This window comes from Fusarium subglutinans (assembly GCF_013396075.1).
Source record: "Fusarium subglutinans strain NRRL 66333 chromosome Unknown NRRL66333_c0000202, whole genome shotgun sequence".
Taxonomy (NCBI): Eukaryota; Fungi; Ascomycota; class Sordariomycetes; order Hypocreales; family Nectriaceae; genus Fusarium; species Fusarium subglutinans.
Genome location: NW_023502265.1, coordinates 50,260 through 70,904, shown reverse-complemented (window position 1 = coordinate 70,904; position 20,645 = coordinate 50,260). Strand labels below are relative to the sequence as shown.

The window sequence follows — 20,645 nt, the reverse complement described above, 5'->3', positions numbered from 1 at the left end:
ACTCGAATAGGCAAAGAAACCACAGCCAAGTGCAGACTCGTATGTCTTGTCTCAGTCATCTGTAACAAACCAGTCTCGTTTGGGCCAAGTTTCCGTTAAAGAACCCCCCAGCTAATGCAGGTCCTTTTTTCCCAAGCCGTTCGCTTGGAGTAGAGTGATCGACATGACCTGCTTATGGTTCCTGTTTATATAAGGAAGAATGGGTTCCTTTTAGCTCCTCCCTGTATTGTGAGATTTCTCTTGTTCGGCGTATTTGTTTCGCTTTGAGTGTTTGCTTCCCATCATGTCGGCGGAAGCAGTAGAGGTGATATCGACACCGCAGGTTTACATGCCCATATTGGGCTATGTCAAAGTCGAACTTGTCATCAATTGCTTGATTGTGCTGTTGGTTCTGATCGTCGTCACTCTGCGGGTCATTGGGAGACTTATGGGACCTGGACTTGGATGGGATGATGGATTCGTTATTTTCGCAACGGTTCGTGATTATTTCTGGCTGAATTTGGCCATTGCTGACTGTGATTGCAGCCGTTGGGCGTGGCAATGCTGTGTTGTCAAGGACTTTTTGCACCGGTTGGAAATGGATACGAGTTAGCGAAACACCCTGAGCGTGCGTTCCCTCACCAGCAGTCGACTATCATCTGCCTCCGTGCTAGTACGGTTTACTAACGCCTCGATCCAGTCGCCGCGAATATCCCTTTCATTCTCAAGTTGACATTCAGCATGCAAGCCATTTATGTCACCCTCCTCGCCTCCGTCAAAGCGAGCATGTTGGCCTTCTTCATCCGAGTCTTCCCAACAAGCTTCATGCAGAAGTCATCCAAGGCCGCTCTCGTCTTTGTCGCCATGTGGCTCATCGCCTATCTCTGCTCCTGCATCTTTCTCTGCAACCCAGTCTCTGCTCAGTGGACTGCGCAAGGAAAGTGTGGAGCGTACATCCCCATGATTCAGTCCTTGATCGCTACCAACGCCATTGGAGACTTGATCATCATGGCGCTTCCTATGCATAGCGTTTGGAACTTGAAGACACGCCGCGCGGAGAAGATTGGTATCACCTCTTGTTTCGCATTGGGTCTTGCGTAGGTCTCTTAGCTCTTGGTGAAAAAGGATATACTAACTCGGACAGTTGCGTTATCTGCGCCGTCTTCCGACTTATCTACATCTCAACCGTCGATCTCAATAACAACATCACAGGAACCATGCCCACCACCATCTTCCTCTTCATCCTCGAGCCCAACCTGGCCATCCTCTGCGTCAGTATTCCCATGCTCCGACCTTTCTACGCCAAGTACAAGAAGCGAATGGGGGGGTCTCGATTGGATGAATACTCTACCGAGCGTTCAACAGGATTCAGGGATGCCAGTCGATCAGGTGCCGTCAGCACCCAGCCCGAGATTGCTCGAGATCCAAACTTGTCGACCTGGGAGATGGACGATTACAGGCCGAATGATAAGCTTCAGCACGGCTATGCCGTCGCAGGATTCCCTGATGAGTCAGGGTCGGAGAAGAACTTGACTGTTGGTTCTTCTGACATGAAGAACAACGAGATTAGTATTGAGACTCGATGGACAGTGACTCACACCCGAAAGTAGAGTAATCATATCATATTAGTGTATATAGCAGGCAAAACTCTGCAACTGTCTTGAAAATAATACTTTTTTCCCCCAACCCACTGGATACATGTGAATCTCCTATCGCTCTCCAGGTATCAGGCCAAAGCTCTGCTGCGAGAGGATACTTTTCAGTCGTCAGTCAATTTACCTTGCGCGAGACATGTCGACCAGCTTGTGCCATCGACCCAAATAGGCATGTTCAGAATAGCTTATGATGAACGTAGCTAGCTCTGTAGCCAGGTGCTTTTCTCGTTCAGGCCAAGATCTCTCGTCGTCTTGCGCTTCTAGACCTCGTCAGCTGATAATGAATGAAGATGCCAATAGAAATGACGGTAAATACTGTGGTGATAGGACGATGGCTCCCAAAAGAGGGTCTTGGCGATGCTGGCCCCTAAGCCCCCTATTCCCATCGTAGACTACGACCTTCTTATGCTATGTGACCCCAACGGTAACAAACAACCGAGATAAAACAACCCGTAAACAAAGTTATGTTCAAAAGTTTCACGAAGGTGGACAAAATGCAAGGTATGAGATAAAGCGGTGAAAAAATGACTGGTGCAATTTCTAGCATAATAACCAACACGCTACCATCCCAGGATATATAACTCCGTATTATAGACATCAAACTTCATACCCGCTTGGGGTGGAAAAGAGACCTCGAATTGACTTTTGTTTCAGATCTGCTTCCGCGACGCCCCGCGCTGCATCTAAGTTCAGGCAGTATTTATCCTTTGCGACGGATAGGTATCGTTTTAGGATATCCGTTGATTCTAACTGCCTCTGGTCCGTGTACTGGTAGTGAGCAGCTAAAGCATCGCCTTGAATCACAACAGCTAGTGGAATGTTAGTTATGGGGCACGGTGGATTTAGCGGAGGACTTACGGCGTCGAAGCTTCTTGGGGAGGTCAAGAACAATCATGTCCTCGTCACCCCGTCCTTGGGGCCAGTTTTCAGGATCAGTGTCGAGGATGTCATCGCTATAGATGCACATGAAGTTGATTCGGATTCGGTCCTCGTACATGGTCCAAGGTTTCTCGAACTTGTACAGATCTAATTGGTCCTTCTCGATGTTCTCAAATAAAGACATGTGCATTTGAGAAACGATGGCCCAGTTGCGGTAGCTATCACCCCAAATGTCGTACTTGAGTTCAGCAGCAGGAGTTTGATCGAGCATCTCATCGTCAGGGACTCTCAGCCACCGATGATGAGGCCAGGTAGGAGGCTCATTCTTGAGTTCCCACTTGTACTTCTTGGGTCCATCCCACGAGGGATGTCGGGAAGGTTTCCAGTAGTCAGTGGCGTTTGTGACGCTGAATGGTTCAAAAGCCTCTGGGAAGTATGGATGGATGGCACCCATGCGCATATGGAAGAAGCCAAGAGGGGGGTTGTTGATAATGTTGCCAGAGACAACGAAGTCCTTGGGGTTTTGGACTTTGCGTGTGACAAGACTAGGGATAGCGTTGTCGTCAATCCAGACCTGCGAGACAAGTGATTAGTGTTTAGCGAACCAAGACATTGACATTGCACGTACGACATCGTCATCAATCTTGACGTAATACTTTCCACGTTCCAATTTCTTCCAGATGTTCTTATATGTGTATGTCCCTGCAATCACGTCGGAATAAACCTTCTTGTATCGCTGCGGGTTGGAAGCCAGGATCTCCTCGAGATATCGGAGATCATCTTTTTGCGCAGTGTTGACGACCCAGAGGACTTCATCGAGCCATCCTCCGTTTTCGACCAGGTTACGCTCGATGTAGCACTTCAGTATCTCAACTCGACTTTGCCGACCGTAGAATACCAGTCCGCTGACGGTGATATTGTCCGGCTTGATATGATTTGACTGCTTCGTGACAGAGACGGCATGGTGGTGGTAGGGTTGATGAAAGTCACCAAAGACCGGGAAGCTGTAGTAGAAAAAGAGAAAACCGAGAGCATAGATTGCGAAACAGGCCACTATGCAGTTACGCCATTGTTTCTTGCTCTCTTGGAACCGACCAAAGATGGACATCTTGTCGTCGGGAGGAGACGAGGGGACCGTCGGGTGAGTGCCTGGGTACGATCTGGCCCTTAATACCTGGAGGAATAAGTCAGTACTGTGTGTTTTCCATGTTACAAGTTGAGTCGTGCAACACAACTCAACCTGTTTTTGTGTGCAGGCTTGACTTACAAGACAAGCGTACAGCGTAACACTGAATGATGCGACTCTAGCAAGGGAGATCTCCAGAGCCAGCAGGGGAACAGCTGGATCTTTATTTCAAGAGCCCATTATCACAGCTGAAGTGGAGAGCAGGGCCTAGATTCCGAGCGGGTTTGTTAGTGTGGAATGATCGAGGCTTGCTACAGCGGCCTCACCATCCGAAGTTGCCAAGTTTAGTTGGTTCGGCTCCACCAGACCCGAGTTGCTGAATTCGACCTTTCCATTCGACTAATGAGAAGACCCTGAGTCTATACGCTACAGCCACTACGAGGTAGTAAAGGAGGCTAAAACTGTCTTTACGGTTTTACCTTCAATGCCCAAGGGATGCGCTAAAACGAGTGTCGCCCTTGTCGCGGGATTTCTTGGTCCTTTCGTCATCCCTTGACATACATGTCTTACAACAGCTGTTCAGACAGTTCAATCACAACCAATGATGCCAAGAGGGTAATGCAAAGTTCAATGCCACAATATTCATCGTTGATAAAATATGATTGAACCCTTGATCTTGGGCCCTTGGCAGTGATTGTCGGTATCGTATCTGGGGCCTGGATTGGGCTGGTCAACGGGACCCGCACGTTTGGAATGCAGGGCCAAACTATCAGGCTACGCAAACAGCAATAAACACGAAAATCACAAAGACCAACGATTCTAGCCCCCATAGCGCAAGCCACGATTGGCTCTCTCGTAGTTTCCGGCATCAAGGTTTCCACGCTTTGGTCGTATCTGCCTGCAATTAAGCTTTTTGGGGCGCTTCTAGTCACTGAGAGCGTTTGGTATGCGAGCTAACCAACGAATGCTTCTTTATTGAGCGAATTCTCTCGAGGTCCAGGCGTTGAAAAGCTTCTGGCTTGGCCGTGTAGCATGCCATGTGAAAGATATCGCATTTCTAGACTTTCTGGTTTTTTCCAGCCCTGCTGCTTTGGGCCTGGGCATCCCGGGGAACTGGAAATTGGGGGATTTCCTGATCAGAGTAACGGAGCTGAAGCAGATCATATCATGCATTTGTCACACCACCTGCCTTAGCGGCAATCAAACTCTTTGGTCCTTTGAACCAGGGGGAAATGGGGAACGCGTTAGTGAAGCCTTGTTGGACCTAGTGAACTCTGCATCCCCTGCTGTGAAGGTCTGAGCATGGTTTCTTCGGAAGATTCTCCTTCCACCGAGGCGTCTAACATCAGATGCCGGTCAAACGATCTAATCCATATAAATCTGACTTAACCTAATGGCCTTTAAGGAATTAGGAGATCTTGTAAGTAGGTTGTTTCGGAAGCATAGGTATATGCTTAAACAGTAAACGCAACGGGTACACAACCTACCCTAATGCAAAAAGAGCAAACCTACAGTTTATGTTCCAACAGTACTCTGTAAACTAAATTACAAGCTCTAAACTCTTAAAAGAAATTTAATTATAATAAAGATAAAATAAAATAACTCAAGCATCAGGATTACGTTTTATTATAGATTATTAGTAAAATATAAATAATAATAAACATTATAATTTCTAGCTATAAAATAGTAATAAAAAATATATATAATTATTAATTCTTACAGTACCTTAGCTACCAAGATAAGCTAAGTATAGTAAAGGGTTAAGAAAATAAAAATAAATATTATATACAGATTGCAGGTTATTACAAAAGGGAAATAAGTAAAAGAGTCAAAAAGTAACACTCGACGTGGCCCTGATTCGAACAGACGCCCCCGAAGGGAATAGATTTCTAGTCTATCGCATTAGACCACTCTGCCACCACGCCTTTTCAGTTACAATATACGATTTTGAGAATGAATATATGGGAAGTTGTAGACTAATCTCAGCCCATGCATAGGACCAGTCTATCACTGCCAGTGTTCTAAAATTATCTCCCTAGGCTTGCACAATCTGTATTTTCGACTTGTAAATACGAAATCCCTTGTTCCTTGTCCCCACGTGCAAATGCCCTGTATCACATTCGTCATCAGCAAAGTGGATTCAATCCCCAATCACAGTCATCTGATTCGCCCGTTCGTAACAAGCCCATAACTTCTCCTCCCTCAGCAAGAACGCAAACTCAAAAGATTGCCAAGGGTTATTTTTAACAACAAAAAAATGCTTTCTCACGAAAATGAATACGAGATAAATACCCGTTCCTCTACCGCGCGCTCTCATGCCGATTATCCGTCGTACCCCTTGCAGACTCGTGTCCAAGATGTCATCGCCCCGGGCAGACTCATTATTGTCGGTGACGTACACGGCCATCTGCCCGAACTAAAGAAATTACTTGAAAAAGTCGCGTATAGCAAGTCCAATGGCGATAAACTTATTTTTGTCGGGGACCTGGTCAACAAGGGGCCTGATAGTCCGGGTGTTGTCCAGTTGGCGATTGAGCTTGGAGCGAGTGCGATAAGAGGGAATAATGAGGACAGGGTACTTGCTGCGCATTCTGCTATCAAAAGAGGAGAGGATACGAATATTATTGAACGGCTGAAGCGGCTGGCGCTTGAGGCGGAAAAGGAAAAGGAAACGGAAAAGGAGGCCAAAGATGACGAACCAGCCGCATCCGAGACGAAGGAGGATTTGAAGTCAACATCACCAGGGGACCTCAAACCTTACAGTTCGGAAAGCGACTTCACAACTGCCGCCAATCTTACCGATGACCAAATTTCCTGGCTGGCCTCACAGCCGCTAATCCTACGGATCAAACTACGAAAGGGAGCGACATCGCCACCCTGGAACTCTGGGACTCTACTTGTCGCGCATGGCGGTTTGGTACCCTTACTTCCACTGGAAGAACAAGATCCATGGGCTGTTATGAACATGAGAGGATTGGTGTACCGAGACCCAGGAGCTACTGTCACTGAGCCCATTCGAGCAGGTCTACTCAAGGGAGCGAAGAGTCGGACGCGACGATATACAGCATACCACGATGCTACCGATACCGATATAAAGACTGAGTTGGAGAAATGGGCAGATGTTGTTAACAACGGCGAAGGCTTCAGTGGTCGGTACGAAGAAGGTGTTGTTGGATTTCCTCTCGAAACCCGAGAAGGAGATTGGTGGATTGATGCTTGGAATCGATGGCAGTGCTTGATTGAGAATCCTGACGAGCGAAGCATTGTCATCTATGGCCACGATGCAAGAGTTGGAATACAGGTTGGCGCAGACTCGCCCGAGGTTGCAAGATATACCTTTGGCCTGGACTCTGGCTGTGTATATGGGAAGAGCTTGACGGCTATGGTCATTGATGAGAGGAATGATGGGAAGGGACTGTCGCATTCGCTAGTCCAAGTTGACACGATAAAGGAGGACGAAGTAAAGGAGGGAGAGGCGATTCGATATCGCCATACAACTCATTAGCTGCTAACTTAGAAGAGGATGCGATGAGGCCCGCAGATCATCATCGATGACAGCTGTTGTTGCTATCTAAAATCTTATGCATAGCTACGCCATATTCAAACCCGAGTCAACTGATTCAAAGGTGACATGCTATTCGCTCGTAGCCTGTTGGTTTCGTATAAGTCCTCCTTTACGGAGTATTCATGTGAAAAATATTGAGCTTGATCGGTTTGGGTAAGCGTCATTGCTATCAAAAGCGATGCTCCGATTTTGGTCCGAGCTAAGCCATTTTCACGCCCTACGCAGAGCGTCACGCGCCACGAGCTACCAGCACTGATTGGGCCGATGCTGTGTTATCATTCGCGAATGTCACCAAACTTATACAGCAACGACGATCACCAAAACAGATGGAGGGACAAGGGAAGGTTAAGATGATGTAGGAGTTATTGGCCTGCTTTGCTCAATAGAGATCGGGTCCGTCAAACGTCTTGCCTTGGTACATGCAAGGTCTCCAGCTTGTCGACGTTCAAGGTGCAACGCTTTGTCAACAATAAAACCTTGCGATAGTCCTTGGATAGCTCCGATCGCGCCCGATGCTCTGTAGTAAGCACAGATGAAAGCAGCGATCAGTACCCCAACTTCTCCAAAAGTCGTTGGCTTGAACCTGACCGTAGCCAGAAACGAGCAGAAGGCAATACCTTATGAGCTGCAGCATTAAGGCGACTGTCTTGGGAACAATTATGTACTCTTCGGTCATGTAGAGTTGAATGGTGCCACTATATGTTCATTTGAAGAGCTCTCACAGAACTGCCGTGCTTGGTCATCATCATTGAGGAATGAGAAGCAAAGATTGAACCTGGGGCACCACAGATATGGGACATATCACTTACTGGATATTGATAAGCAGCTACTGGAGAATGGAAAAGAATTAGCCGATTTGTAAGTCCACGTGTCGTTCACTACCATAGTAAATGGCTTCAGTGCCACCAGTGCATAGAGCTGAGCTCGGTGAGTCAGGCCGTCTACGGAGAAGATAATAAAGCTACAGGCCGTAGAAGCGAGCCCATACCGCTAAAGTGACGCATAGCTTTGTCTTCGTTGGAAATTTGATGAGATAATCTTATCTATGACTCGTCAAGTATGGAGAAGGTCTGTGCCAATCCAATGCGCATGAGTAATCACTCTAATATGGCAAACTATGGAGAAAAAGTCGGGGAAATACCAGGATTGCGGCTGAAAATAAGCAGATTAGGTCAAGGGAGTAAATCGCCTCTGACTGTTCCGCGATGGAGACGTAGTATCGCATATTCGGTGTCACGAATTTTGGTCAAGGTGGGGGTTAGTCTCACTCCGATTCCGGAAAGTCAACGACGCCTTTTTGTCATCAAGAAGACGCCTCGATGACTGATTTTGTCTGGCCTCAACAACCATCGCAAAAGTACCTAATAACTACAGGCGCTTACCCGCTGGTAATTGTAGGGACATAGAGTCGAAGCAATGGGGTCCAGTGCACCGAGACGGCCGCCGTCGGATGACGTTGATGGCGATAGTAAGCAGATTTTCATCTCGGGTTTGAGATCCGCTAATGCGTAACCCGATAGTCTTGACCTTCTCGGAACTCGATTTTGCAAGGCTTGGACTTGCGAATCAGGCTGTTGATGAGAGAAACGCGCCGATTGAGGACCAGGGAACCCAGCAATCGTATTTTCCGCCACAGAATGATGAGTTTTCGTTTGGCCATGAGCACCTCGATTTCACCCATGATTTGCTCAACTCCATGATCCCACCAGAACAACAAAGCGAATTCTGGCTTGATCCTGCATTGAGCCTGAATCCGTGGCAAACACCCACTGCGGCACAGACACCAACTGGGGGAAACATCTCGCCATTGGCAACATCGGGTAATCGAGCGGGAACTCCGACGACGACATCCCCATTTGGAGTTCCTGGATTCGGACAATCCCTCAACGGTTCTCCGGTAGCTGAGAGTTCCCAACGCGGACTTCCACGTAAACGGAGCCATTATTTCCGTCGTCAGCCTCATCGGACGGGAAGTGATCCAATCTCAATACCTCGCCATAACCATCAGCGCGACAGCACTTTAGATCCTATGCAAAGATGGCAAGAATCGCCCCCGGAAGCTGAAGCGGCGTCACTGTCCGCCATTGCCGATGCACTACAAAAAACGCCATTGAGAACTCGCTCATCTGCTGGGAGCCTAGGACGAAGTCGTGTCGGGAGTCGGGCAGGGTCAACGCATAGTTTAGGAAGTGCGACGAGCTGTTCTTCTGCGTCGGTGGGATCACCTCAGTCCGCGACTCGCAAGGGGTCGCTCAAAGGGCGAGTCACCAAGACGAAACGTTCTACTGCCAAAGGCAAGGAACCCCAGAACAGACGGTTTCCTTGTACGTTTTGCTGTGACAAGTTCAAGAGTAAGTATGACTGGGCTCGACACGAAAAGTCCCTTCATCTCGACCTTGCAGGCTGGAGATGTGCGCCATTTGGAGGAGTAGTGGTATCTCCAGAGACAGGACGAAACCACTGTGCATATTGCAGTCAACTCGACCCAACTCCAGAGCACCTCGAAACTCACAACCACGCGGGATGCCAAAACGACGATAAGCCTCCGGTCTTCAGTCGAAAAGATCATCTTACCCAGCACCTTCGACTCGTCCACCACGTGAAAACGGTCCCGGTTATAGATTCGTGGAAAGTCGAGGGACCACCCGTGAAATCGAGATGTGGAATTTGCGGTCTTCGAATGGAGACTTGGAAAGAACGAGTCGAACATCTGGCGAAACATTTTCGAAAGGGTGATACGATGGCTGATTGGAAAGGGGATCATGACTTTGAACCGCACGTCAAAGCTCGGGTGACGAATGCGCTTTCGCCTTACATGATCGAGGTCGAAGGAAAATGTCCCGTGCCCTTCTCAGCGACTGATCCAAGCTGTCGAGACCATCTTCTTCAGATTCGAGAGAACGTCGGACGAACCACGGATTTTGTCGATGACGGTCTGGGCAATTTGGACACAGTGGAGGAAACTGTAGCGCGACCGCAACGCTCAATGACACAGGACAGCAGCTCCATGGCATTCCCCGAGTTTCTGGTTCATCACCTAGGCAGATATGCGCAGCGACAAATGAGTCTCGGGGTCATTCCGACAGATGAGATGTTCCAGACTGAAGCGAGGAGGATTGTATACGACACCTCGGATCCATGGGATCAGACACTAGCGGATAACAAAGACTGGCTTTCGTGTTTCAAAGAACATCATGTTAATGGTTCTCCGGGCAATTGAGAGTTTCTGGAAGACGGTGAACAGGACATTCCTTGGAACAGTTTGTAGGTAGATTGGAAGACTGGTGTTTGTAGCCTTGGACTGGGCCTCAGATTGCGTTATACTTAAAGGTTAGATAATAATAAATGGTATTGATAATGTAGTTATGTATAAACTTCTTCATCTTTACGCCTTATGTCTACTAGGGGTATTCAACAATGTCAACATAGAAGGCGCAGGGCGTTGGGCGTAGGGCGTGTTTTCTGGAGCGAGGTTCGGCCTCATCACGCGTATCGCGACCAATGAACCATGGAAGAACAAATACCCGGTCCTGCCTTCTAACATACATTGTGTTGAACTACGGAAGAGCTCACTGGAGATCGATATGTACTAAAAGAAGGGTCCACGCTGCTGAGAACCGAGAGGTGAAAGATGCTATTTATAGCGTATCTAGCCTAAATCGAGCAATTTCCATGCCATATATTGCACCAGTACCATACCATAGATCATGGAGATAAGCAAGGGGATGCAATTAAACTTAGGAGCTCTATCCTAGGTGACAAAAAGCCTTAGGTAAACTTAGGTAAATTTAGTGAAGATTTAGAGCACCTTAGACTAAGTATTTTTGGCACCTCAGCTTAACTCCAGAAGTCTTCTTACACTCCGAGCATAAGCTGAAAGGGACTGTGAGAGTGACATTGCTATCTCCATGATGTTACATGCGTATCTCAAAACAGACCTCAACGCGAACTGATAAACGCCCCAGGTAATCAATCCGAGAGTGGCAACTCCGCCAGCCCCATCAGCCTTGAAAGAGGTAATCCGAAGCGCCTCCGTCTCCATAATAAAAATGTGATCACACCGACTGAAAAGATTGTGCAAGAACTAGAGAGATAAGCTTAACTACCGAGTAGTTATTCTCTTTAGCTATGATTCTGTAGATTTCATTGCAAGGTTGGATTGCGAAGATGAAGGTGCCGTTGTATGCAAGCGCAGGTGTTGCAACATCTTGTGTTGCATTCCTTTTTGGGTATGTTCTCCAATTGTGACAGTTCCGAAATCCATTGTCTGATGACGCTGTTTAGAATGGACACTGGAAGTATTGGTCCTATCACCACCATGACTGTCTTCAAGGAAACCTTTGGTGACTTTTCTGCAACTATTCACGGCGTTATCGTGTCGACGATTCTCATCCCTGGGGCTTTGACAGCACTCATCGCAGGCGCTCTAGCCCATCGTTTCGGACAGGTGAGACTCATCGCCATAGGATCCATCATATTCGGTATCGGTGCTGCAATTGAATGCGGCGCTCCCTATCTTGGCGTCTTCATCCTGGGCCGGCTCATCAAAGGAACGGGTGAGGGCCTCTTTCTCAGCAATGTCTACGTTCAAGTCTCAGAGATGTCTCCCTCCAGAGTGAGAGGCATCATGACCGCACTTCCGCAATTTTCCATAACTACTGGTATCGTAACGGGTTACTTCACCTGCTACGGAACATCACGACTTGGCACTTCGTCTATTACATGGCGTCTGCCTCTCGCCATTGTTGCATTTCTCGGCCTTCTTTTGTCGATGGTAGCTTTCATCGTACCTCCATCTCCACGGTGGCTTCTGTCCAAGGGACGAACGGATGAAGCTCGAACGGTTTGCCGACAACTCGGCATTGACGAAGTTGAAGAAAAGGAGCTTCTCGCTCAGGCCTATGATATCCCGGGTGGTTTAGATGGCGAGACGTCGCTATGGCAAGACATTCAACATACTTTTAGAGATTTCCGATGCGCGTTCTCAGCACCATACCGCGGCAGAACAGCTTTTGCTTGCTTTCTCATGGGTATGCAGCAATTCAGTGGCATCGATGGAGTGCTGTACTATGCGCCCATTCTGTTCACACAAGCAGGTCTCAGCGGCGAGAAAGCTTCGTTCTTGGCATCTGGAATATCTGCTGTCGTGATTCTCGCAGCAACTCTTCCTGCGACAATCTTCGCTGAGCAGTGGGGCCGGCGAATGCAGAGTATCTTGGGTGGAATATTGATCGTCGGTTTGATGGTGATCATGGGATCGTTGTATGCGTCTGGACAAGTTCACCCTGAGTACGGCGCAGGGAGATGGGTTGTCATCGTTTGCATCTACTTCTTCGCTATTGCTTTCAGCTTCACTTGGGGCATTGGTTTCCGGACGTGGGTTGTTGAAAGCATGCCGAGACGGACGAGAAGCAGTGCTTCAAGTCTTGCGCAAAGTTCAAACTGGGTGGGTGAAGCTCAAAAAACATTGTTGTGATATGGACTGACATATTTGATAGGCTGCCAACTATATCGTCGCTCTTGTTACTCCGGTGCTGCTTGACAAGTCCTCGTTTGGCGCATACTACCTCTTCGCCGGATGCAGCCTCGTCACAACGATAATGGTTATTCTATTCATGAATGAGACGAAAGGTTATAGCTTGGAGGAGATTGAGATGAGACATGGGGAGACCACGGAGAGAAGAATCCCATTTAATCTTTGAGATATGTCACATGAGGATGGTTTTTTCTTTCATATAGACAACTAGGTTATAATAAAGGTAATATAGCATATTAGGTAGAAATGGGCTATGTGTTCCCTCGTGCTACATTACAAGTGCATAAATTTCGACTTCCCATAATGGTTACATTTGACAGTCGAGAGTGCCACAAGGTGTAAAGCATTATATTATTCAAGATCTTTAAACTATTAAAATTAGAGATATCAGGAATGTAGTAAATTTTAATATCTTAGGGAAATAGATCATGTCGAACTTTGCTGTTATCGCGTAGTGTTTGCAACATCTTCCGTCGATGGAAGTTGGTCTTCAGTCTTCACGGACTCAGACCTTAAGTAGCTTGCTCTGCTGGCTTGCAAGTTTGGCACCGAAACTTGCTGCAATCGTTGCAATGGAGACTGGGAGATATGTCGCCTAGCATTTAATATACCGTCCCCAACTACATGTCTGAGATGACTGGACCTGGCGATGATATTTCGTGTTAGTTGGCCTTGGAAAATAATGACAGTTGAAGAATCAGGGTGGATTCCAGGGAGTGACCAAGACAGCTTTGACTGTAGCTCGTTGAGTGACTAATGCCTAGCATTCTACAATATCGAGGTTATTGGTATGTGAATCCAGGTTGAGGGAGCACTTAATAACTGACTCTGATGCCCGAGTCCGCACTGATTCGAGAGATTGGGCAGAGTATCAGAGGCGAGGATGGCACTGAATATGGTCAAAGAGAGGAAATCTAGGACAGTTTGATTCATTGTCTCCAGGAATTTCGGGGTACAAACTCTGCTTTTCTTTCGCTTTTCTCCCTCGCAACAACAAGCGATCTTTGATGCATCTTTGTGAAGCCACCATCTAATTCAATTCCAAGAAAACAAAGAAAGAATACACGATGCCCGACCAAGCTACCAACCCCAATGCGGCACGTAAATCTTCTATACTCCTGGGGCATGAGTCTAATTGTATCAGGAACCGAAACAAGAGCAATGCACCTGGGCTTGGTCATGCTGTGCCTGCTCAACGTCTCCAATACCCGCATCGATCGCCCAATGCACGAATTGCAATGCAGCGCGGTGTACCAGCTGCCGCACAGAGAGAACTGCGACTTAGCTACAACTCAGCTGGGATGATAAAATGTGAAGTTTGGTTCCTGTCTGGGAGAACGTGACGATCGACGCTTTGGCAAAGGGGTCAAAACGATTGATTACCAGGATAAAGACTTGGGAAAGACAGAACAGAAATACAATATTTAAAACAAGTTTAAATAAGTCTAAACAATACAGTGGAAGTGACGGACTATGATGAAAAATAAAACTTGCCTGTCTAAATTTGACTTGGTATGTAACTACTATACTAAGGTATTGGCTGTTTCCATTTCCTGCCATCCTGAAGTAACTTCCTGTCCTGCCTCTCCCACCCTCCCGCTCTTGCCTGCCGTGGTTTTACCGTGCTGAAGACCACTCTCTGTTTTTGCTTCTTTTGCAAACTTGATCACTCAACTCTTACATCTCGCATCTTCCCCATTCCTCACAAATCATCGCGCAAGAAACCCAAGCCACTTCTCAAAGGCGGGCCTCGATATCACCCACCTGATCGCTTCCCAAGGAACCACCTGGTTCACTAACCACCTCGATCATCTTCTCCGCCGCCACCACACCCATCCTCCCCTTCTCTCGAGTATTGGATTTGTTACGAAGCGCCTGAATGGAGCTCCTTGACCTTCCCTGCGGGGGTTAAAAAAGTAAGTCACTCTTGGAAGCAACTCCATTCTGCTAATTCTACGATCAAATTAACTAACCCCTTCAATTTCTAGCCTAAGTTCGAAGTCAGTCCAACCTGTGTCCCCATGATCCCACTGACGTGTATTCCCGCATACTAAACTACTTGTTCAGAACCGTGGTACTCATGCCGTGAGTTTCAACAAACATTAGCCACTACTTGTGACAAGACCAAACTGACAATGTTTCTCTTTCTAGCACGCCGAGAAAATGGTCGCCGTAAGTATTCTCCCGATACTCCACTACTGAACAATACACTGACAATTCTATAGTGGCTTAAAAGCCGGGCAGAAGTAAGATCGATGACAGGTAGTGTTCACTGTGGACATACACTGACATAGATGTGTGTAGGCCCGCGAAAAGGAACGACGGGCCCTGGTGGCCCAGGTCGCCGTGAGTTTAATTGCATCCCTAAGGTACAGCCTTGGTACATCAAGCCATAGGTCAATTGCTAATATGTTTCAGGAACTGGATAAAAATATCCAGGTTAGTATTTCCCTCTTGTATGCAATCCGAGGACACCCACTGACATTCTACATAGAAGGACATTGACGATGCTGCCGTAAGTGTTTATCCTATTGAGAAGAGATGTGGCTGTCAGAGCTGGCAGCTCAAGGCCGACGTAAGTAATTGCCGTTATGTTCTATCGTATGTGTACTAATATGTGAGAACAGAAACTTGCGGCCAAGGAGGCCGAGTCCACCATTGGCGATGCGTTCGAACAAGATGGCCTTTGCGCAGCTGCCCTCGTACGTAGTTTCCTTTACAGCACCCAAAAGAAAATCGAGCTGACAGACTTGAAGCACAAGGAGACGGCCGAGGAAGAAAGACGGCAATGCGGCGAAAGGCGAAAGGCCTCAGATGCGTGCTCGCAGGTCTGCAACGCTATACGATCAAGAGTACACAGCAATGACGCATGGGGAGAGGGTTCACAAGGTCGAGGAGGGGTGCCAAGACCAGTATTTAGGATGAGAAGAAATAAAGTCCTCAAATCTTAGGATCTGTTTCTACTAAAGTCTCCTAAAATTGTCTAAACTAACGCTGCTCTTACCTAAAGCTAGCTTAAGACTTGTGTAACCTGCCGAAGGATCGAGGTGAGAATTTGTGATCTTGCATGCGCCGAGCGGTGGGATACTTTGACAGGATCAAGCGCCAATCAAGGCTAAACTCTGCATGCACTGCACTGCACGTCAATGGTGGCTGTTTCCATTTGGTGTTATCCCAAGGTAGGTAGGTAGGTAGCTCTCTCGACTCCTGCCCTCGCCTGCCTTGGTTTTGTCGCAGAAGACCACCTTCTTCTGCCTGCTCTCGCATTGTTTTCCCTTTCTTCATCACCCAACTCCTACATCTTACACGTTCCCAACCTCATCTTACAAACCATCGCGCAAGGAACGCAAGCCACTTCAAACTGCAAGCCCTCGATTGATTCTGCGCGGTGAGTTCCCTTTGTCCTCAATGTTCCTGGCCGAGCATCCTGTTGAGATTGTTTCTGACTAGGTAGTTAATTGTTAATTACAGTCCCCGTACGTTTCCGATATCCCCGCCGTTTTTCGTCTTGTCGCTAACACGCAGTTCGCACAGCGCGTTCAAAGCCCACCGTTGTAAGTTCAGACTGTTCTCCATCCCATCTTTGACACTTCTAACATGTCTGTCTTCATCTAGTCCCCTAAAACCTTTTTCAAAGTAAGTTTTCCCTACGTGGCTTTGTCCATCCCCAATTCCAAGCACTCTCAGCTGACCAGTCATGCAGCAAACCAATCAACACAGTAAGATCAACTTACCACCTGAGTAACGACACGTCTAGCTGTGCACAGGATCGCTGATAGTCCTTCCAGATGGCTCCCAAGAAACCGGTGAGTGTGAACGTTCCTTTCAGCGCCCTCCCAAAAATCCATCCATAACATGCGACTGCGATCATCAATTCATGGACACGATTGCTAACTACTTTCGTAGAATCCGCAGTTCAGCAGCGTGCCTCTGGCAGTAAGTCATGAACAGTCGATGATTACATGAATCAATAGCTAACGTTTGTCTAGCAGAGGATCACCTCGGGGTCCTCGGGCACCAGAGTAAGCACATATCCCTTGTCCTCTAGCATTAGGTTTCATTAAATATCCTCGTCGCATTCGCTTATATTCTTCAATTCCGTACACATGCTGACAACTTTTCTACAGTCTCGAAACGCTGTACGTACCGCACCACTCCTTCATCTACCGAACACATCAAGATCTTGGAGGGCACGAGTTTCTGACAGAGAGGTTCTTAGTCAATAAGCTCAACCGGTTCGGGGGCCTCCACGGCGTCCACGACCGCCACTGCGGGCCAAAGTCTGTAAATTGCTGCGATCAGGTTTGCATGACAACGGCGTATATGATTGGGCGGTTCTTGTTCAAGGGCAAGGGGGAAATGGTACAGGCCAAGAAGACAACTGCAAGGATTAGCATTTGGGACAAAAGAATAAACTCATCAAACTTTAGGCCTTTCTCATCCTAAACTCCTCAGAAGCTGGTCCAAACTGCTGCGGTTCTCCCCTAAGGCTGGTCTAAAGTTTACGCAGAGTGGGGGAGTAGGGTCTCGTGTTCTTGCATGCATCAAGCGTGTCTAGTTGGGAGGTTGGGAGGACCAAATGAACAGTTAAACTTGTATATTCAGGCTTTGCCGTACCGTCCCTCTCCTCGTAGATCTATATCCAATTACATTCTCTATTTATACACCCGACTCCCATGTATTGGTCTCCAAACTGTAGACATGGGGAATTGAAACGCCGATCGACACTGTAAAGCACAAAACTCCAGCACCAAAATAAAGGAACCGTCTACCAAGGCTTTCCGTTTTGCTTGATCAGATCGTCCTCGGAAGTCTTGAAGCCCTCCGACTCCTTGAGGAACTGCTTGTGGAAGGTCTCGAGGAGAACACCAGGGAAGACAGCACCGACGGCCTGGACGAGACGATCCTCCTTGCCGATCCAAACGTGCTTGATGAACTTGCCGTCGCAACCCGAGCGGCTCTCGGGAAAGCCGTTGGCCTCGGTACAGGGCAGGGAGAGAATCTCAGTGGGATACTCGTAGCGGATGAAGGTGCCGAAACCGCCCTGATCGGTTGGTTGCCAGCCCTTTCGGTTGCGGAACTTAGTGCAGCCGGGGAACTTGCCGCCGTCGTTGGGACAGTCATCCCACTCCTTGAAGATCTCGTATGTCTTCTTCTTGTTCTGCATGATCATGAAACCAGTGTTCAGGAACAGGTTTCCTCGTCGGTCGCGGTTATGCTGGGTGTCGGGATCGTAGGGCAGAGCAAGGGAGTTGTTCTGGGGAGAAATGCTCCAGTAGTTCATGAGCCACTCCATGGGGAGGTCGAGACGGTTGAAGAGAGCGTCGGAGTCGATGAAGACGCAGACGTCATGCTTCTTGAGAACCTGCGAGAGGACGGAGGGCTTCTTCCATGAATCGCGACGGTCGGGGTAGCCGTTGATCTTGATGTGGTAGTACTGGTATCCGTGGATCTTGGCTATTGAGACATTAGTACACAGCGAGTGCTGGGGGAGGGGATAAGCGAAGGACGCACAGTAGACCCAGTGGTTCAGTGTACCACCGGATGGGCCGTGGACTTCTCGGCTCTTGTTCCACGTCATTTCGTTGGACCAGATCTGGCCGGGCTTATCGAAGCGACGGCTCTCAAGGTCGATGATGCAGAGCTTCTTGCCGAGGGGCTTGGTCCAGATGGGCTTGTCGGAGGGAAGCTTGGAGGGCCAATGGCCGTAGGGGTAGTATTCGGGATCGTTGACCTTTACCGCGGGCTTGATCCATTGCTCGGGGGTGAAGGCGTCGAGGTTAGGACCGGTGGGCGCTTCGGGAATGGCGGGAGCTTCAGGTGTTTCCTCGACCTCGGTTTCGGGGATGAACTCTTCTTCGCTCTCGGGGTCATGTTCATGTTCGTGGTCGTGCGCTGCCTCGTGCTCGTGCTCGTGCTCGTGCTCGTGGTCATGCTCCTGCTCCTGCTCCTGCTCAGCGGCGGGCGAAGCAGCAGCAGCGGGAGTAGGAGAAGCATTCGCAGCCTGCTCCTCAGCCTCAGCAATCTCCTCAGGATCACTAGGCTCCTCCGCAGGATCAGCCTCAGGCTTATCGGGCGTCACAGCGTGGTGATGACCCTCAGGCTTCGGCGTCTCAGCTACGACCTCAACAGCGGGTGTCGCGCCGATCTCTTCATCTTCGCTGGGTACGAAAGTCGGGGCAGCAGCGGCGGCTTCTTTCTCGGGGACAAAAGGTGCGGGCTCGTTGCTGTTCAAAGAAGGGCAATTGTCAGATAAAGTTTATCGCTGCGAAAAAGAGGGGGGGAAGGGAAAATCTTACACTCCGCTCTTTACGGCTGCTGTTGACTCGGAGGGAGTCTTGTGGAAATGCGCGAGACCGAGAAATATGGTGACGAAAACGACGGCGGCCAAGAGCACGGCTCTGTTTGACCTTGGAACGGTCATTTTCTGGCGATCGGACGACGGTTCAATCTGCTGTGTGTTTGATGGGATGATGGAAAAAGAATGCAAGGAAAACGAATGTCGGAAAGCAAGAAAAATAAAAAATAAAGCAAGACAAGAAAGTGACAGACAGCTGAGCTGAGAGAGGGGGGAATAAAGGAACTGACTAGTTACAGACCCTGGACGGGCTTAAAAAAGAGAGTCAGGGGGTTCTTACTTTATTAGATACAGTATCATTTTTGCTCTCCCTACCTACCGTAGCGATCTTGCTTGTCTCAGTGCAGGTATGTAGCACTTCATAACGGTTGGTCAACGCTTGACGCCTCGTTGACCCACTGTAATCAACCTGCGACGACGCCTGAGAAAAGAAAGGGGTCCATGAGGCCACGGTAGTTGGGAATTAACCTTGCTGCTGTTGTTTCTGATGCAAGTGTTATTCCGCCGATCAGACTGATCCAATTGAAGATTGGATTGATTGTCTTCATAAGGTTATTATTAGAGTCTTGACTGATGGTGATACTGTACTGGGCACTGTAGGTTGCACGCGATGCGGGGGGTGCTTACGCTTACTTCTTGTGTTGGTCCCTCTAACGGATCCTGTTCCGCCAAGCAATTTGTTACTCTTCCAGCGTCTTTCTCGAAGCGCATCACCAGAACTGTACTTTCAAGGGTTCTGCCATCAATCGCGGCGCCTTTTGGGTTTGAGAGGCCAACAAGCACTCGCAATCTCACATTATCGCCATTTAATTAGTGCTCGATCATGCTTCGCTCCATAAACTTTGAATGTTGCAGGGTTGTAACTCTGTTTTTTCTCCTCCCGAAACTGCCGTCGCTAGCATCAGACTTCAACGGTCGGGCGCCACGGTTTGAGCCAACTCAACTTCTCCCTTGATGACGCCCTCAAATGTCCACCGCCATCGCAAAATAAAGCTTGAATGTTTAATTACTGAAAAGGAGAAAAATTCTCGTCTCTCGTTTACTTTTTTCTTTATTTGAGCTGCAAAAAGAAGGGGCTCTTTGTTACAGCACGATTCCTCAGCTGAAGCTAAAGACGCCACTTGTAACGGGTTTTATTTAATTGGATGGCTGCTGAGCTCCGCCCGCCCCTTAGGTTGCTTTAGTGACGATGCTCATGACGAGTAAGCATTCCTGTCGGTAGGAAGACTCCATACTCTGAACCTTGATCATTTGGGCACTGCCAGTTTCGCGTTGATATCCTTTAAGCGCAAAGTAAATGTTGCTGCAGTGCTCTACTTGCTTCTTCATTGACCATTGCGATACGCTGCGCCGATAACCAGGTCCCGATAAACCCCTGGGCTAGCCCTGTCCTGATCAGATGCTAATCCCTGTCGCCTGAAAACGCGCTCTGTCAGTAGCGCGCCTCCCCACCAATCAGCGTCCGTCTATCTGTTCCACCCTGACCTAACCATGTTTTGGGCCGTGGTCCCTCCACGCTATCGATTTGTTCCAACTCCTTTTGTCAC

At 48.3% G+C, this 20,645-nt stretch overlaps 7 protein-coding genes across 7 annotated transcripts; 5 read left to right on the top strand and 2 right to left on the bottom strand.

Annotated features, from left to right (window-relative positions):
* Window positions 1-283: 283 nt before the first annotated feature.
* FSUBG_11095 (uncharacterized protein) lies at window positions 284-1,589 on the top strand (the record flags this gene model as incomplete). Its single annotated transcript, XM_036675741.1, has 4 exons — window positions 284-475; window positions 526-607; window positions 680-1,076; window positions 1,124-1,589. The coding sequence occupies 4 exons, from the start codon at window positions 284-286 to the stop codon at window positions 1,587-1,589; spliced, it is 1,137 nt and encodes a 378-aa protein (XP_036533440.1).
* A 642-nt stretch (window positions 1,590-2,231) lies between these two features.
* Window positions 2,232-3,621, bottom strand: FSUBG_11094 (uncharacterized protein; the record flags this gene model as incomplete). The annotated part of the gene is made up of 3 exons (XM_036675740.1): window positions 2,232-2,443; window positions 2,493-3,087; window positions 3,142-3,621. 3 exons carry the CDS (start codon window positions 3,619-3,621, stop codon window positions 2,232-2,234), a joined length of 1,287 nt encoding a protein of 428 aa, XP_036533439.1.
* Window positions 3,622-5,896: 2,275 nt separating this feature from the next.
* On the top strand, window positions 5,897-7,144 carry FSUBG_11093 (bis(5' nucleosyl)-tetraphosphatase symmetrical; the record flags this gene model as incomplete). The annotated part of the gene is made up of 1 exon (XM_036675739.1): window positions 5,897-7,144. The coding sequence occupies one exon, from the start codon at window positions 5,897-5,899 to the stop codon at window positions 7,142-7,144; it is 1,248 nt and encodes a 415-aa protein (XP_036533438.1).
* Window positions 7,145-8,620: 1,476 nt separating this feature from the next.
* On the top strand, window positions 8,621-10,424 carry FSUBG_11092 (sugar transporter; the record flags this gene model as incomplete). The annotated part of the gene is made up of 2 exons (XM_036675738.1): window positions 8,621-8,672; window positions 8,725-10,424. The coding sequence occupies 2 exons, from the start codon at window positions 8,621-8,623 to the stop codon at window positions 10,422-10,424; spliced, it is 1,752 nt and encodes a 583-aa protein (XP_036533437.1).
* A 947-nt stretch (window positions 10,425-11,371) lies between these two features.
* Window positions 11,372-12,906, top strand: FSUBG_11091 (sugar transporter; the record flags this gene model as incomplete). Its single annotated transcript, XM_036675737.1, has 3 exons — window positions 11,372-11,433; window positions 11,489-12,650; window positions 12,703-12,906. 3 exons carry the CDS (start codon window positions 11,372-11,374, stop codon window positions 12,904-12,906), a joined length of 1,428 nt encoding a protein of 475 aa, XP_036533436.1.
* Window positions 12,907-14,903: 1,997 nt separating this feature from the next.
* On the top strand, window positions 14,904-16,944 carry FSUBG_11090 (uncharacterized protein; the record flags this gene model as incomplete). Its single annotated transcript, XM_036675736.1, has 13 exons — window positions 14,904-14,912; window positions 14,966-14,986; window positions 15,045-15,086; window positions 15,159-15,179; window positions 15,235-15,315; window positions 15,368-15,652; window positions 16,212-16,294; window positions 16,356-16,376; window positions 16,444-16,459; window positions 16,498-16,546; window positions 16,647-16,676; window positions 16,730-16,762; window positions 16,868-16,944. 13 exons carry the CDS (start codon window positions 14,904-14,906, stop codon window positions 16,942-16,944), a joined length of 768 nt encoding a protein of 255 aa, XP_036533435.1.
* Window positions 16,945-17,508: 564 nt separating this feature from the next.
* Window positions 17,509-19,164, bottom strand: FSUBG_11089 (uncharacterized protein; the record flags this gene model as incomplete). Its single annotated transcript, XM_036675734.1, has 3 exons — window positions 17,509-18,197; window positions 18,255-18,967; window positions 19,040-19,164. The coding sequence occupies 3 exons, from the start codon at window positions 19,162-19,164 to the stop codon at window positions 17,509-17,511; spliced, it is 1,527 nt and encodes a 508-aa protein (XP_036533434.1).
* Between the last annotated feature and the right edge of the window lie 1,481 nt (window positions 19,165-20,645).